General features: G+C 42.1%; 1 protein-coding gene across 3 annotated transcripts; it reads right to left on the bottom strand.

Annotated features, from left to right (window-relative positions):
- Positions 1 to 2,751: 2,751 nt before the first annotated feature.
- Positions 2,752 to 16,675, bottom strand: atp1b2b (ATPase Na+/K+ transporting subunit beta 2b). Of its 3 annotated transcripts, XR_006031880.1 has the most exons (9): positions 16,184 to 16,675; positions 10,922 to 11,050; positions 10,571 to 10,684; positions 10,043 to 10,248; positions 9,408 to 9,470; positions 8,862 to 8,888; positions 7,831 to 7,932; positions 7,423 to 7,643; positions 2,752 to 3,143 (listed from the first exon to the last, which is right to left on the bottom strand). XR_006031880.1 is itself a non-coding variant. In XM_042092498.1 (8 exons), exons 1-8 carry the CDS (start codon positions 16,275 to 16,277, stop codon positions 7,473 to 7,475), a joined length of 906 nt encoding a protein of 301 aa, XP_041948432.1. In that variant the 5' UTR covers positions 16,278 to 16,675; the 3' UTR covers positions 5,545 to 7,472. The 3 variants fall into 3 exon arrangements, 2 of the variants coding, with proteins under 2 accessions (XP_041948432.1, XP_041948433.1); XM_042092498.1 differs by lacking the exon at positions 2,752 to 3,143 and having other exon boundaries at positions 5,545 to 7,643; XM_042092499.1 differs by lacking the exons at positions 2,752 to 3,143; positions 8,862 to 8,888 and having other exon boundaries at positions 5,545 to 7,643.
- Positions 16,676 to 16,879: the final 204 nt, after the last annotated feature.

The raw sequence follows: 16,879 nt of genomic DNA, 5'->3' as shown, positions 1-16,879 counted from the left end.
GACTATACAGTATATTGCCCGCCCAAGGAGAAAAATAATTGACACCTGTTAATCATTTACCAGGTGAGGAGATCCCACAGCCATAAACTGGACCTCATTACAGCAGGTCAATTACTGATGATGATGCTTTATGGTCAAAGGTCAGTGAATGGCTATAGGTTACACATTATGTTAGGCAAGATAACCCAAGACACGCCTTCAGATACCTTCAAATACAACACCATACCAGAAAGATAAAGTTTCTGGTTAGTGTAAAGTTCAAAGTGCACTGTTACTGTTTCAAAACTACCTTATAAATGTTGACCTGAATGAGACAATTGACATATAAATGTCAAGAGGGTGTAGTCTGGCTGATGCTTTGATGTTTTATATGTTTGCAATTTATGCAATGTATCAAAAGTACCTTATAAATGTTGCCCTGAATGAGACATTTGACATTATACTGTAAATGTCAAGAGGGTGTAGTCTGGCTGGTGCTGGGATGTGTTATATTTTTGCAATTTATGCAACGGTACAACGTAGTTTGCTTCTAAGCCTAGTAATGTTGTCATTTTTTCAAATGTTCATTTTCAGAGGATGGTTTAAGCATCAACTATTTATTTAAGTGTTTTAACTATGCCCAGACCAAATAAACAAAGGCAGGCAAGAAGCTGCTGCCAACATATTGCAAATAGCACTGGCACTTTGTCTCTTGGAGCCCTTGAACACAAGTGCCTTCCCTGCAGGGTGACATTATAAGGGGACACAGTAGAGCGGGCCAAGGCTACTTATGAGGGATCATTCTCTGTCCTACAAGTACAACCAACTGTAAGTACTCTTGTCTGGCAAGCTGGGTAACGTTCCACTAGAGGGCGCACCGCACGCGATAGCAGCCCAGTAAATCACTAGAGCCTATTTTAAGGCAAGGTGGTGACGCTTGTGACATAAGAACACTGGTCCGAGAAAAGTGACATAAGAACGCTGGTCGGGGAATAGGGTTGAAAAATTCCGGGAATTTTCAAAGTTGGAAACTTTCCATGGGAATTAACGGGAATATACGGGAATTAATGGGAATAAACTGGGAACTTTTAATATGGCAAGTTAGTCTATAACAGGGAACTTAAATGTAGTGGACAAAACCCCATCTTGCAGCATAATATTAGTTAAAACAACCTGATTTAATGCAATTTCAGTCAAACTTCTACCCTGCACATACGTCAATCCCATGCACACAGCAATCAGCATAGGCTACTAGACATAAAGGATATCTATGGTGCGTTCATGTGCATGGGGAAAATAAATTCCCAGTGAAAATGTCATCTCATGTGTTCCCACAAATTGGTGTGAAACTGGGGGAAGTTTGCAAACAGAGTTGCCCAGTTATGGGCTTGTCATCACTTTTGTCCTCATTTAAATGGGTGTACGTCATTTTGCATAAACTGTCATGGGGCGATTAATCTGTCTAATTAAGCTTGACAATTTATATATAACTTACATAATCTATAAGGTTTGGTTGGGATGGTATGTTGTGTCATTGTATTTTTTTTTGTTTTACCATTTTCTGGGATTCTAACTGAACAAACTGATAGTCAGTCAATGTTCCAACCAATTGGATTTTGTTGTTGAGTGGCATGGTGTTGAGTGGCATGGTGTTGAGTGGCATGGTGTATTGAAAGTTTCCAATTTGGAATATTTCCAAAATTCCCCAGCTTAACTTCCCATGGAAAGTTTCCGGTAAGTTTCCGGAAATTTACCGGAAATGTTCCGCCCCTTTGCAACCCTATCGGGGAACAACTTGGTCACGGCTCCAGAAATGGACCCAGGTGCTGCAAATAGAGGATTAGAGATGGTGTGCTCAAGTGAGCACTGTTGGATGGGACTGGCACACTAAAAATGCTGTGCAAAGGAAACACTCAAACACTCACCAAGGCCAACCCCATAGTCTTCCAATCACCTATTTGCTCTTCTACATGTGTAAATGATGCTATATAGTATTACAATGAAAAACAACATAACACCAATCCCATTTCATTTGTGCATGTTTATTTTGATTTTCTGCATTAAGTATGATCATGTAGATATTGAGCTGAGCATGTGTGTGAGAGAGTGACCAAGATCGAGGGATAGGGAGAGAGAGAGAGTCCGGCTGCGTCCACTACATCGAGTGAGTTACACATGATAGGACTATTTTAAACTCACAAATACCCTAATACTCTCTAATCCCTCTACCCCCGTGTGCACACACTACACACATACTACACACACACACACACACACTACACACATACTACACACACACACACACACACTACACACATACTACACACACACACACTACACACATACTACACACACACACACACACACAGACACATACACATTCACACACCATCCATCTCCACTGAGTGAAGCTGGACAGAAACTTCAGCGGGGTGGGAGAAGAGGAGAAAGTCATTAGAAATCAGTGTGTAACTGAAGGTCAAAAGGAAAGCCCTAGCAGCGGTGAAAGTTCTGTTGAACTGGGTGAATGAATCCCACAAGCACTTTGCCAATGAGCTGTGAGGTAAGAATGTAGGAATGGCAGGGGCTTCAGCAGAGCTGGATCTTGGCCTCCACATGCTCCGTCTTAGGCAGAACAATAATATACGGGTTTAGCTTCAGCATGTGACGGTAATGGGATTCATCTCTTTCTGAAATATGTAACTGATTTCCTGGTGGTGGGGGAGGTACGCTGCCAGCGAGGTGAAGAAGAAAGGAGAGCAAAAAATGTGAGGAATGGATTACTGAGCCCCAGATTATACTGACCCACCTGACAGTCTCTCTCTCTCTCTCTCTCTCTCTCTTTCCTCTCACCAATCCCCCTCTCTTACTGCAATCCTCCTTCCTAGAAAAGATGCTTCTGAGGAGTGCTATATTTGGGTCAAGGTTTCATTTGTTAGAACAGTATAGGCCGTCCTCCAGGGCAGGCATGGAGCCTGTGACCCCGGCGATGTGACGGAGCAGCAAGCGTCACACTTAATCAATTTATTTCTGCTCGGCCTGGCAAAGAGGTGTTTCCTCTTCTGCGCAGCAGACAGTCCAGCAGCGGTTATGTCACACCCTGTAATGCCCAGTGAGCCTCCTCATCTGTCTCAATAGCCTTCCCTATGGGATCCTGTCATTCACTTTAAAACAAGGAGAAGTGTAGAAAATGAAAAAAGACAATGAGTACCACCATATTCTGAAAGTATAACAATGCAAGTAACTATAACACTATATAACTACAGTGTAGTAACAGTTGTATAGTAATGCAATAATTCAATAGAACGGAATATAACATTCCACCTATTTGAGAAGATGATCTGCTCTGGAATAATTCACTAGAGAAATGTTGTGTAGGTTTAGCCTTTTCATTTTTATTGTATTCTCTGCAGCTCATACACATTAGATTTTGTAACAAGATACTTAAGAACTCAAATTAAGTTGACAGAATCTCCAGTCGATACATTCATTATAACCTATTATCATCCATTTGCAGAAGGTGGAAATATGTCCATTGCTGTCTTAGCTCAGTTTTGTTATACAGCGGTTCTTTAAAAAGGCTGGACTGGACCGTGCCACACCAGTTAGTTAATGCCCACACACCAAGTGTTACTACAACCCATTGAGCACTAACCATTAACCATAAACCACTAACCAAGCATAAGCAAAAGAAAAATAAATTAAACTAAAGATATTTCTGAGCTTTACGTATACTATGCCTTTCAACTCTCAAAACAGATTACAGACAAAAATCGGTGATCTCTAAAAATAGAAATGTCTGTCTTTTTACAATCCATGTGAGTGTAAAGTCTACATAGAAATGTCATACATTCATCTTATACTAGTCTTATGTCATCAAATATACATTCTTATACTGTATGTATTGGCTATGTGTACACAGTGTCAAACACATTTCTGTCTATTCTGTAGTTCAAAATGTTTAAAGGAGAATGGCCGTTACATACATGTAGGGCCCCGTTGTTTGAGATCACCGAGTACTGTCAGCACAGAGACCTACTGTATGTTAAAAATGGCCAGAGGTCCACTTTATACAGCCATTCTCAACATCATAACACAATGTTTATATACACAAAAATAATTGCATTTGAACCTCACATTGTCGTAAAAAACTAATATAATTGTTTGGAGATCACAGATGTGCTCTGTGCACTGTGCATCTAAACCCAGTGACTCTTGTGAGTTGTAAAGGGGGAGGAACACTGTTTCTCCACCAGGAGGCACTAACTCTGTGGGTGAAACCTTATCGGTTCAAAGCCATCTGTCCTTCACACGGGTACAGACATTTTAACATGTAGAAGCAATGGACTTGCTGCTCATTTACCCTCTTACTCAGTCATTACTGTTCATGTTTTAAAGGCTTATATTTGTCACAATGAGAGCGATAAATGCTGGTTATTTCATGCAAAGTATTTTTGGTTAAAGGGGGAGGCAAGTTTGTCCTTCACATGCATATAAAGCAAAGGCGAAGTTTGCATCTGTATGTCTGCGCAGCACCAAGAACTAATGATACATTGTGCTGTATTTTAGACCAGCTTTGTTTGAAAAGAAAGCCCTTACATTCCTGGAAAAGGACATGGCATCATGATTGGGAATACCGCTTGAGAGAGATGAGATGAGAGAGGCGGCATAGAATTGGAGTGTCAGAAAACATTTATTGCCTGGGTAAAAGTTTGCCGATGTTGACATTTTGTGTTTTGTGTAAGAAAATAAAGACAAGAGAGAGGTAAAGAACAGACAGAAATAATAGAAGGTGAAAAGAGAAGCAGGGACGACGGAGGGCGGAGGAATAAAATAGAATACCTGTTTGGGATTATCCAATCAGATTAAGAGATTATGCCGTTGAATAGAGAGTGGTGGAATGAAGGAAGTGTGCTCACCTTGGATGTTCTACAGCCTGTAGAATGTCTTAACTTTAGCGTGTGCGTCTATTGGCCACACTGACCACTGCTCTGGCCAATTTAAATAAAGGCCTAAAAAGAGAGATACACTTTGAAAAGCTTTACAAGAAAGCAGCAGGTAGAAGTCAAGGACTGCGACGTCATGTTACGAAACCTGCTCTGGGTGGTGTAAGGTGAGCAGTGTGTGTGGACCTCGCACAGATACATTGATGTTTGGTGAATATGCATGAGCCTGGCTCGACAGTGAACTGCAGGCACATCACATTTGGCGCGTTCCCGAGATCAAAGCCAAGCAAAGCGGGCTGTCTTTGTGCTGACTTACTACTTGGTGAAATGGAAGTGTATTTTTAGCATAGTGTTGCTAAGGCCCATGTGCTGGACTGAAACAGAATGATTCCAAAGTCAATTCTGGCTAAGTCAGACCAGCGTAATCGCAAGTGAGGACAATTACACATGCAGGAGAGCACCTAGGGTTTTTAAACATTACCCATTATGGGAGTTTGTGGAACTTTAATGTTTTTGTATGTGCATTTGTAAACAAAATGCTTCTTTGAGTAATTGCGTAATTGCTCAAAACTCAGTTACTTGAAGTTTTTGTAATAACACAAACAAGGAATATAAGCCATGATGTTTAGTTGATTTTATTGACTGATGTGCTGGAGAAGGGGCTACAGGTTTGAAAAGGCCTTTTCCACTGAGGCCTGTTGCCCAGTGCTTGAACGAGTGAGTACAGCTAGTTCTCCATCTATCAGTGTCACCTAAATGGCCTTCGTAAAATTTGAGTTTAGAGTTAGGTATGTACATGAATGCATGACAGAAACAGAGATTTCAACATAAATGTAACAACCAAAGAAAAGAAAAATAACACACACACACACACTTGCACGCACTCTTGCACCCGCACATGCATACTCACACTCTCTCTCTCTCTTTCTCTCTCTCTCTCTAACACACACACACACTTACACATGCAATCTCGACATTTTGTCTTTCCAGTGACTGTCTCAAGCTTTCCAATGATGTCTGTTCACAACACACAACCACAGTGCAAATCAATACAAAATTAAAACAGCATCTACTTCTCACTTGTAGAATAGATGCAATTAGTACAAGCAAAAAGAGGGGAAAAAAGACTAAACAAAATCAAACAAACAAAAAAAACTATTTATACATGTCATATAAACAAACGTCCACATGTCCCATATGGTGAAGCTGTATCTCTTATGTTTGGAATGGTTGAGTGTACAGGATGACTTCCCGATATATAAAATACATTTTGTTTTCTTCATGATGGACAACACACAGCTACAGTTAGGGTGGGATAAGCACCATCATCAGCACACTCAACTCCAAGGGTCGTGAACTCAGCACTCTATTATAGTATGGATGGCATCCTATCTCTTGGGTTGCATTAATGAGTTAATGAGGGGATGAGTGTGTGCATGTATGTGAGTGTGTCTGTGTGTGTATGTGTGTGCTTGTATGTGAATGTGTGCGCATTTATAGAGTGTGTGTGTGTGTGTGTGTGTGTGTGTGTGTGTGTGTGTGTGTGTGTGTGTGTGTGTGTGTGTGTGAGAGAGAGGGGGAATGAGAGCAGCAGAGGGCTGATGGGGGTGTGAATATGATGCCCCGTTGCTGTGTTGTCCAGTTACTCTTGGTGAAATCAATGAGCCTCATGGATAATGCACACGTTTAGAAGAATTGAAATGAGTCACCCTGCGATGCACCTGAAAATTACGTTGTCAGTGTGTTTTACCCCTGCAGCAAAAACAGTCACTACATTTTGAATGTTTTGAAATATCTGTGCAATAATTTATTATTTATTTTGCTCAGTAATGCACTTTTTCTGTATTTTGTAGAGGTACAGAAGCATCTCATAAATGGCTTGAGTTGGAATGAGACACTCTTCGCAAAGCTGTATCACTTCACAAAATCATACAGCTGTTTTGTCCTATATTTTCCTCAACTTGGTCATGCAATATAAATAGACTCCATATTGGTATACTGAAAATAGCAAAAATGTTTCCCCAAAGCCATCACACAGAAACAAAACTCAGTACTGGCACCTATATCTCCTCTCCACATAACACAGCTATGGTCAGGAGCTGGATGAGACTGGTGGAAACGTCCAAGCTCAGAAAATGGGAAAGGTGTTAATGTAATCTCCAATTCAGTACAGTTTGCCAATTGGAATGCTTGAATAGAATGGCATTTTGCGTGTTTGGCTCGGTAGCTGGCCACGGTCCTTGAGATGCTTCTATCTGACGTCATCAAGAAGATTGGGAGGAAGTGTTGGATGCTTGCAACACCAGGAAGTATCACGCACAGGACAGGTAAGTGGATTTAGAACGAGTGAGAGCCGTCTATCACCCCTGTAGGCTCCTCCTGAACCTTGTTTCAAAAGACATGATTAGGTGCCAATACTGGTTTGGGACTTTGCATGGGGATGGATGGATGTAGTCTGTGTGGGTTGTGATGTGCGGTGCTGTGCTGCGCTGCTTACTGTGAGATGTTAGGGGACTGTGTGGGCTAGTAAATGACCCGGCTTTGCCTTTAGTTTCTGGTGTTCACCCTTAGCCTGAATATCACTTTGCCAGCAAACTTATCCTTCTCGTCCCCCTTAATTTGGAAGCCTCCAGCGGTGATCTTGCACTCGACGTTGATGTCGGTGTTGGTGGTGACGTTGAGGAACTTAATGGCCACCAGAGGCTGGGAGTAGTTTACCTGTGAGAGTGTGGAGAATTTAGATCAGGTCTGGCAATTCCAACATTCAGAGGCTCAAAAGGTAACAATGACCTTTAGTGCAGTTCAATGTGCATTTTAAGGATTGTGTGGTCTATTTAGACATAGAACAATGGACTGAGAGATTGAGTACTCTGGCATGACAAAAGAGGAGCAGTGATCTCTGTACCTGTGCTTTCTTGCCATAGTAGGGGTAATACATGAGGTTGTATGTGCCATTGGGAGGGAAGAACATCACCTGGCCCATCTTATCTTCTTCACCTTCCTCGGCCTGAGGTAAACACAATAGGTTGGAGGATTAGACACCAGCAGATATCATGCTGGAAACTGACACCAAACAGAAACTCATCAGAGGGTAGGGTGAACTGAACTCCGCTGGTCTTAACTGTGACTCAATCTAGTGTAAGAAATGAATCCTGCCGAATTGTATGAGTGATATCATTTCTCCAACCAAGATAAAGTTCTAAAGTTTGGTCCCAGGTGTGGTTTGAAACACCAACGATCGTAGAAGGGTTTTTGGGTGTAAACCATTGAAAACCATCCCAGCCAAAGGTATGAGGTTAACTCAATTATCATATAGATAGGACAAAAGGCTCTCTGGGTAGAAGCCAGATTAATTTGCACTGAGACCAGCATATAATGAGTTGGTAACTTTGGTAGTTCACGCAGACCGGACAAAGTAGTTCATCCAGATAGGACGAAGGAGAGAGAACTCCAGAGAATATGCCGAGGGCAGGCATAGGTTGAACCTTTGTGAACTTTGTTAACCTTTCTACCATTTTGCACTGGAATAAACCACTTTGTACTGTATCAATCAAAAATGTCCTATTTTTTCTTACACTAGTGAATATGTCAAGTGTGTATTACATCACACTTTTCACTGAGGTGTGGACATAACTGTAAAGTAGATGCTACATAGGTATGGATGCTACACTATGGATGCTACATAGGTTTGGATGCTTTAAAGGTATGGATGCTATATAGGTATGGATGCTTCAAAGGTATAGATACTACATAGGTATGGATGCAACATAGGTATGGAGGCTTTAAAGGTATGGATGCTTTAAAGGTATGGATGCTACATAGGTATGGATGCTTCAAAGGTATGGTACATACACAAGCACTAGTCAAGCATTAATGTCATTGCTACAACTTTATTACTAATTTCCAGCCTTATAAACACTTGAGAGTTGTCCTTACTTCTTCTTCTGTAACAACTTTGTATCTCTAAAGAGCAAGGAGGGAAACAGACAGTGACAGTTTAGAGACAAGAAGAGTGATGCCAAGATATCATGTGACATGATATTTGGTCAATGGCCCATAGTCAGACTTTAACGGTACCACAACATGGTTATGTTAAGATTGGAAAAAGTAGAGAGGTAAACAGACAGGAAGACAGGAAAAACATAATACTGTTTTCTAAGAATTGACTATTGATCTTTTTGTGGAAATAAGGGAACAGTTCTCACACACACACACACACACACACACACACACACACACATGTTTTACGTATTATTCACCCATATCCTGTACACCATACAACATTACTGTGTATTTTAGTGAATTCTGACATTATTGTGTTACAATGCCTCCACCTCCACACATAGCCAGTTGACACAAACTGCTGGCCACCACGGTTGGGCCATGTAAGTTTAATCTGAAATGGATCCCTGTTTCCACTTTAATCCATTCAGCGACTGGGGATGTGATAGGAGAGGAGCTGGGAGACAGACAAGCGCTCACCCTGGGCGCACAGGTGACAAATGGAGCCTCGCCGTCCTTTCCACCTGGCAACATCCCAACCACCTGGACGACAGAAGGAGGGAGAAAGAAAGAATACATGAAAGAGGGAAAGTATGAGAATGGAATGACAGAAAAAATAAAAGATAGAGGTAGAAAGAAAGATGTTAGATGGAGAGATAAGGGTGAGAGAGAGAGAGAATGAGAGAGAGAAAGAGAGAGAGAAAGAGACGGGTCAAGTTCACTCGCTTTCAGACACAAAACTGACACTCATTAATAATGGACTGTGGTGAGTGTGGTGCCTCACTGCCTCCCAGGTAGTTTTGGGTTCCCTAACCTCAAGAGCCAGCATAAAAAACAGGCCTCGTGTAAACACCCTATCACTTCAGCTATTCTCTTCAGATCCACTACATTTCTTTGGGAGTGTGTTTTGCCATCACGTGAAATAGTACAGTGAAAGTTGACATTGATGAAAAATGCTTAATGCCTTGGGTGCACTGCCATATCCAAAGAGCATCCTACGATATTGAAAGCAGATCACATACAACTCTTCATCTCAGGCACATTTCCCCTGTCCTATTCTCTTCCGTCCTCATGACCTACCACTATCTCTCATCCCTTATTCTGCAAATTCATACCCGATTGAGTTTGATGATGACGCAGGGTTGTCCATCACCGAAACCATAGGAGCGGTCAGTCAAGCCGGAGCACTCTCCCAGAATGGAGCGATTGAACTGGCAGGAGCGTTTGGGGTAGTTCCTCACACTGCCGCTGTCCGACTGGAAGAAGTACTTGTCAGGCGTGCACTCGTAGTTCTTCTTGGCCTGCTCAGTGTCATTGTAGGCTAACGGGGACACAGATGAGAACAAAGGCATCTTCATTAGGCGCTCATTATTTCCTCCTGTGAGTTTTTTTCTTTTTTTGCTAGATTGTCTCTATCCAGAGAGTGAGTGCATGTGTAAACTGTACATGAGTGAATGCTTAAATGAACTGGACACTATAGCCTAACTATAACTGTTTTTTTACACAATCGGCTTAGCCACCTCTCTCCCCCTCCCAATCTCTCTTGAATCTCCGTTTGTTCATTTAGAAATTCACTCATTTCTTATATCTGGAATGTACGGTGTCACAAACAAATCAAAAGTTCACTGTTAACGGTAACTTACGCGACAGAAACTGGTCCAGCGCCTGCACATACATGTCCCAGGTCTCAGTGTCCTCCATCATGTAGTCAATCTCCAGAAACCCATTGGGACCATGTTTAGGCCTGATCATCATGCCTATGACAAAAGTACAAGTCAACCAAAGCCAGAGAGAGATTGCACAGACATGTATGTGGAGTCCAGACAGTTATTCAGCTATGAGCCCGCTATAGAAATCCTATTTTGTTTGTCTTTGTTTGTCCCTGAGTTTATGTTCAAAGTGAACAAGTGCATGCATATTACTATAGGTTGGTATACTTGGATGTGTCTGTGAGGAGTTCATCCGTCTGTTGGTGTGTGTGTGTGTGTGGGTACCTGGTATACCCAGCCTGTCCTGATATTTTGGCTTGTTGTCGTCCAGTAACTGCAGCATGACATACATGGTGAGGATAAATACTCCTGCCAGGAAGATGTAGAAGGCCACATAGAAGAGGATGATGAGACCTGCCGAAAAAATAAAAATAAAAAAATAAACCCAAGCGCATAGAGAGCATGAATAAAACAGAAACGTAAACCAACTTCACAAAAACACTTAAACACTGTACATTTCACATAACATTTTAACACTGTATACTTCACAAAACACTTTAACACTGTTTCCTTCTAGTAATAGAGGATCCAATTCTAAGTCCAAGTCAAGAGGTATATTACAGTGGACTGTATACTACAAAACCAACAAACACACATATACACATACACACACACACACACACACACACACACACACACACACACACACACACATACATATCTACAAACACATTGTTGCAATCAGGAGCACATATATTGTGGATAGGTTACATACACCTAGCAGACGTGTCCAAAATGACCATGAATGAACGAAACAATGAAGATGGCAACACTCAGGGCCCAGTGACTGTCCTGGTTGAATCTTTAAGATCTGACTTTCATGGGCTCCATTCGATCAGTAGGATCTTATTCATGGGAGATTCGGTACCTTAAAGGGATTGCGTTTCCCCTCTGTTGACTGCTTGAGAGACACCTTTATGGCAGTTAACAGGGAGGTGCGGCCTGCTCTAGGTATTTATTCCCATTTGACCAACACTGTGGTTGATTAGTCGGAAGTCATGTAATGTTAAACAGCAGTCTTGAAACTTTATTCAAAGGCCAAAAGGATCTTTAGTATCAAGTCCCAGAATTATACGTGTTTCCATTCAAATTTGTTTTTCAAGATTTAAAACATAATGTGATTACTACTACTACTACTACAATAATAATAATAATAATAATAATAATGAATGAAAATGTTGCAATAAGTCCAATGTTTTAATCTCCAGCAAAATCCTGCATTATCTTGTAGTATTGTATCAAGCAGTATTGACTGTTGCAGTTCTGCAGGAGCTACGTTCACTGTTGAATTCCTACATCTAGTCCATGGACACAGCACATCTGGTTGTGTTGTTCATAGCTCTCATCACATGAAGCTTATCAAAGCACCAAATGCAAAACAACAGCATACTGAAATGCCCAAAAGTAACATGACTTTTTTTCTATATGGTCACTACACTATGTGGAGTCCGTTTGTCCCCCTGCTGCTCCGTAGGTGACTGAAAGGCATCAGTGAGGTCTAATCCTCTTTGCTGCTTACTTAGAGTTGGAATCTCCACCTTGCTGCCCATTTACACCAATGTCAATGGTGCTACACAAACCCAACGAACATATGCTACGCTTACACAGATGCCACTAACACAGACTGCTATGGCACGCACACACGCGCGCGCGCACACACACACACACACACACACATATACACAGAGAGAGATAGAGAGAGATATAGAGAGGGAGAAGGAGAGAGAGAGACTTTATAGAAAATCTGCATATGTACTGCTATGCCCCTTCTCTTATTGGCAACTGATTCATCCTGTCATCCTGACTTGAATGCCTGGAATTTGTCCAGATTAATTACCACAGACGAGTGCAGATGGAGGGACAGAGAGATAGAGTGTGTTGAGTGGACAAGGAGGGTGAGACAGCGAGAGGGAGGGTGGGGGAAAGAGAGGGACCATAACAGATTAGGGTTAAGGGGGTCAGTGGATTTGAGGGGCACTCTTGGTCAGAGGGGTACTTTACCACGGCAGTGGAATCACTGGTATTATGATCGTATAGTAAAAATATAATATTTCAGAGAATACTGTCTTTAAAATTCAAGGCTTAGGGGTCTATTACTATTATTATTATTATTATTATGATTATTATGATTATTATTATTATTGTAACTAGTAGTAGTAGTAGTAGTAGTAGTAGTAGTAGTAGTATCATTATTATTAGTGTGTTGTTGTTATTATTATTAGGGTATATTAATGCACTATATAAATGTAACCCAACATCATTGACCCATCACATGTGACAGATGCAGCTAATAAATGGGTATTGATGTACAGTGCAACAGTGTAAAGACAATTTGCACTCATACTTATTTAAAGCACTATACTGGGCAAGGCTATGCAGCTCGTAAGCAGTTGTTACAGCAGCCCTGCACTGATGTCTGGTGCTGCTGATGATTCTGCATTCACTGCAGTGCTGGTCTGCCTCAGTGCAGAGCTGGAGCAGTATGAACTCTGCCAAGAGCTCACTGAGGAGCTGAGGGGAGGCCTTTGGCTGCTAAGGATGGGGAGAAGGCAGCCTGGCTAGAGAATGTTCCTCATATGGGTGCTACAAAGGACAGATGTGTGTGTGTGTGTGTGTGTGTGTGTGTGTGGGGGGGGGGGGGGGGGGCATTCATAGGTTTTGCTTATCTGTGTGTTATTGGGTAGAGATGGATGTGTGTGTGTTCATAGAAGTGTTTATCATGTTATTCACACATTCACATCCACACATTTTTAGCATCCATTTATATCAGACTCAGAGACCCATGAGGGAGACAGAGTCTGAGGACAGTCACTGATAGTGTCACTCTCGCCCTGCCATGTCACTACTGGTTTAGACCATAGGTGACTCAACTGAGTGTAACCACACACACACACACACACACACACACACACACACACACACACACAGAGAGAGAGAGAGAGAGAGAGAGAGAGAGAGAGAGAGAGAGAGATGCACATATCTACACATATACACATACAACTAAAAACATACACAACATTAGTCTGAGTGACATCAACATCCTTGAGTTGCACTGGGGAAACTGGCCATTGGCCATGCAAGTCGCTTTGGATACAAGCACCAGTCAAATGAATAAGCAAGTAAGTCATTTTGGTGCTTTTAACTATACCTGTATTCTCCACCTTTTGTTATTTTGTTTTTTCTCAATTTTTCAGCTTCTTTTCAACCATAGAGCACCCACCCCTCCCCCCTCTTCTTTCTGTCTCTTATTATTTCTCTGATGGCCAGGATGTGAAAAGAAAGGAACAAAGGTGATGATTGAAATCAGCCGACTGTGACACACAAAGAGACCTGCTCTTGGAACATTAACAGGCAGCTTTCAAAAGCTGACACCTCTCGGCTATATCAAAAAACACACATTCATCTATTTTTACATCAACACCTACTGCTAGGCAACAGACTGATGAAAAAGGCCTTTGGAGTTCTGCCATCTTATGATGATAAAAATAAGCATTAATAAACAAAGACACCATTAGACCACCAGCAACATGCTCTAGAACAGATCCGCGTCTGATCTTTACCGGGTCTGTTCTAGGCTGAGCTGCTATAGACCATTCCCTTTTTGTTAAAAGAAAATGAAAGGAAACCTCTTACTATGTTAATTTATCAAGTAGCCTAAGCATGGTGAACAAGGAGTCATTCCTCTGACTTTGAAGCTTTATTACGGTAGTTCACATCCTTAACCAAAGATGTCCTCTAGAAAAACAGGCCATGGTCAAGGCGTAAGCAGTAAGGGCGGTTAATTAATTTATTCACCTGACCACACAATGGCTCAGTAGGAGAATTGTGCTTGTGAATTATTTAACTGGACATTTAATCCCCCTCTGGGAGCAGCTCCCGTGGCTAGCTGGCACTGAAAGCGCTCTGTCCACTGGTATCCTTTCTCTTGAAGCCTGTTGCCTCATTCGTCACTGCACCATACTGCTGGAACACCACCGCCTTCTCCTCCTTCTCTCTCTCTCCTCTCTCTCCCTTTCTCTGTGCGCAGAAGATTCGTAGATGTGCTACGACTGACCTTCTGATAAAGCTCAGGTAAAAAGGATGAACGCAGAAGGCCAATATCCCCTGGTTTGAGGGAGGCTACAGAAATAGCCTAATTAACACGCCTTAGAGAGCACGGCTTACCAAGGCCAGCAGTCCTCAGGGCACCCAGGTCGTGCTGAGCTGGCTGAGCAAGTGCATTGTGGGATAGATTTTTGTACAGGCTGTCATGCTGTCAGTCACCCACCAGCAAGCCCTGACCAAACGCTATTTTAGCAGTCATGTATGATTGGGAGAAGACGACCCTGTTGAACGGAGCCATTCAACAGCAAGAGGCCATTCCATTTAATCATGCGTATTCAGGCTTCTTGCATTGGTTTGTTGAGATATAAACTACCAATCTAACTGTAATACAACATACTTTTAGTCAGAGCAATACCTTTGGACCTATCCAACCATACTTCTGTTTCTTTAAATCAGCCCACTATGTCACTCAAGTCTCATCAATAATTTACAGTAGCGCTCTCTCTTGCTTTCAAAAACACACAGTTCACATCCTAATTACAAAATTATTGAGTATTGGAAGGAATTCTTGGTGGTCTATAACATGTCTCCTCCTAAATTCCTTAATACCACTGGATTTTACATATTCAAGTTAAGTGATCCCCTCCTTCACTCTCTTTGCGAGGGGAGGGGAGGGGAGGAGAGCGGAGAGAATGCAAACAGAACTCTGCCATGGAATTTACCTAGATTAAAACACCTTGTTGGTGACATCACTGTTCATTGTTCACATTGCGTTTCTTCATGACGCTATTGCCTAGTATGCCCATGGCGCAGTTCTACCCCAGGCGGATTATATGCTTATGCTCTGCGTCTTAACGCACAGCAGAGCTAAAATCTCCTGCACGTCGAATGCATGTAGAGGCGTGCATCAGACTTTCAATATGCTGTGAAGTTGTACTGGACTAGTCGAACAGGCACCCTCAACTCTTAACTCCAGCACATACATATTGACGTATCTGCGCAATTTGGAATTAAATACGAAATACGATATCAAATACTTTCAAGCAATGGCCATTTAGCTATAATTAGCTGCTAAATCAATGGCCATTTAGCTATAAATAGCTGCTAAAACTACAAGCCTTTCTAACTGAAGTGACATGATATATCGTCTATTTATTTATTTTATGGAGACCCTTTAGGTGAGAGTGTAGATTTGACCCTGCTTAAATGGATTAAAACGAACGCATACTGCAAGATACTGCAGTAGCGCAACTGCATTTTCAGCACCAACAGTACTGGACAGCGACCGGCATCGATAAGGAGTCGGTGTATGTTGGGATACTAAATGAATGTGCATTTCAAGACACGGTTCACCTGATGCATGCACTTATGAATTTCATACAAGTTTGGCTTGTATAAGGGCCGTGAAGCAACAGAACCAAAAGTCAAAACTCTCCTACTTACCCCAACTGCTTGCCGTTCGGCCCAGAAACTCCTTGGTCCTTGAGTTCCAAATTGACTCCTTCCATGATCCACCCTTGCCGTCATCCTTGGCCATTTTTACTGATACTAACAAGGTGCACTCAACGGCTTGAAATAAATTACAGCAAAACTATGTCTTAGCTTGTGCCACAATATGGTAAACTGATGGTTTACTCTTTCTTAACCCAAAACAATAATAAAAGTAGGCCTAGCCCCCAAAACAAAGTTAAAAAGAGATGAAAGCTAAAAAAGTGAGCACGATATGATTGGTAGGTTAGCGGTTCTCTGTTATCTCATTACAGAAGAGCGTCCACTAAACTCTTGCGGATGTAACTAAGCTAACCCAAACTCTTCAACTGAAGCAGTCGGCATGCCGCAGGGTTTTGATGAGTGATGCAGAACGGTGGCAATACTGCGGTAAACCACTCTCTGGCTATCTGACAGCCTCTCTCTCTCTCGCTTCCTCCCCCGCCCTTCCCCCATGGCTGTCCTTTCTGTGCCAGTTCGCGCCACTAATCCACGCGCCACCACCTCAGCCAATTATAGAGCTATGCGGCTCACGTGGAGCCCACCTCCAAGCAAGTTTCGCATCGTTGAAACCCAAAGCTGCCAACGCGTTTTGACTGACAGGCGACCGAACCAATCTAAGAACGGAAACTCAGGGGAATCCTTTCCACA

The sequence above is a fragment of the Alosa sapidissima genome, chromosome 5 (genome assembly GCF_018492685.1).
Source record: "Alosa sapidissima isolate fAloSap1 chromosome 5, fAloSap1.pri, whole genome shotgun sequence".
NCBI classification, from domain to species: domain Eukaryota; kingdom Metazoa; phylum Chordata; class Actinopteri; order Clupeiformes; family Clupeidae; genus Alosa; species Alosa sapidissima.
The sequence above is the reverse complement of the archived record's forward strand: the minus strand, read 5'-3'. Positions and strand labels throughout refer to the sequence as shown.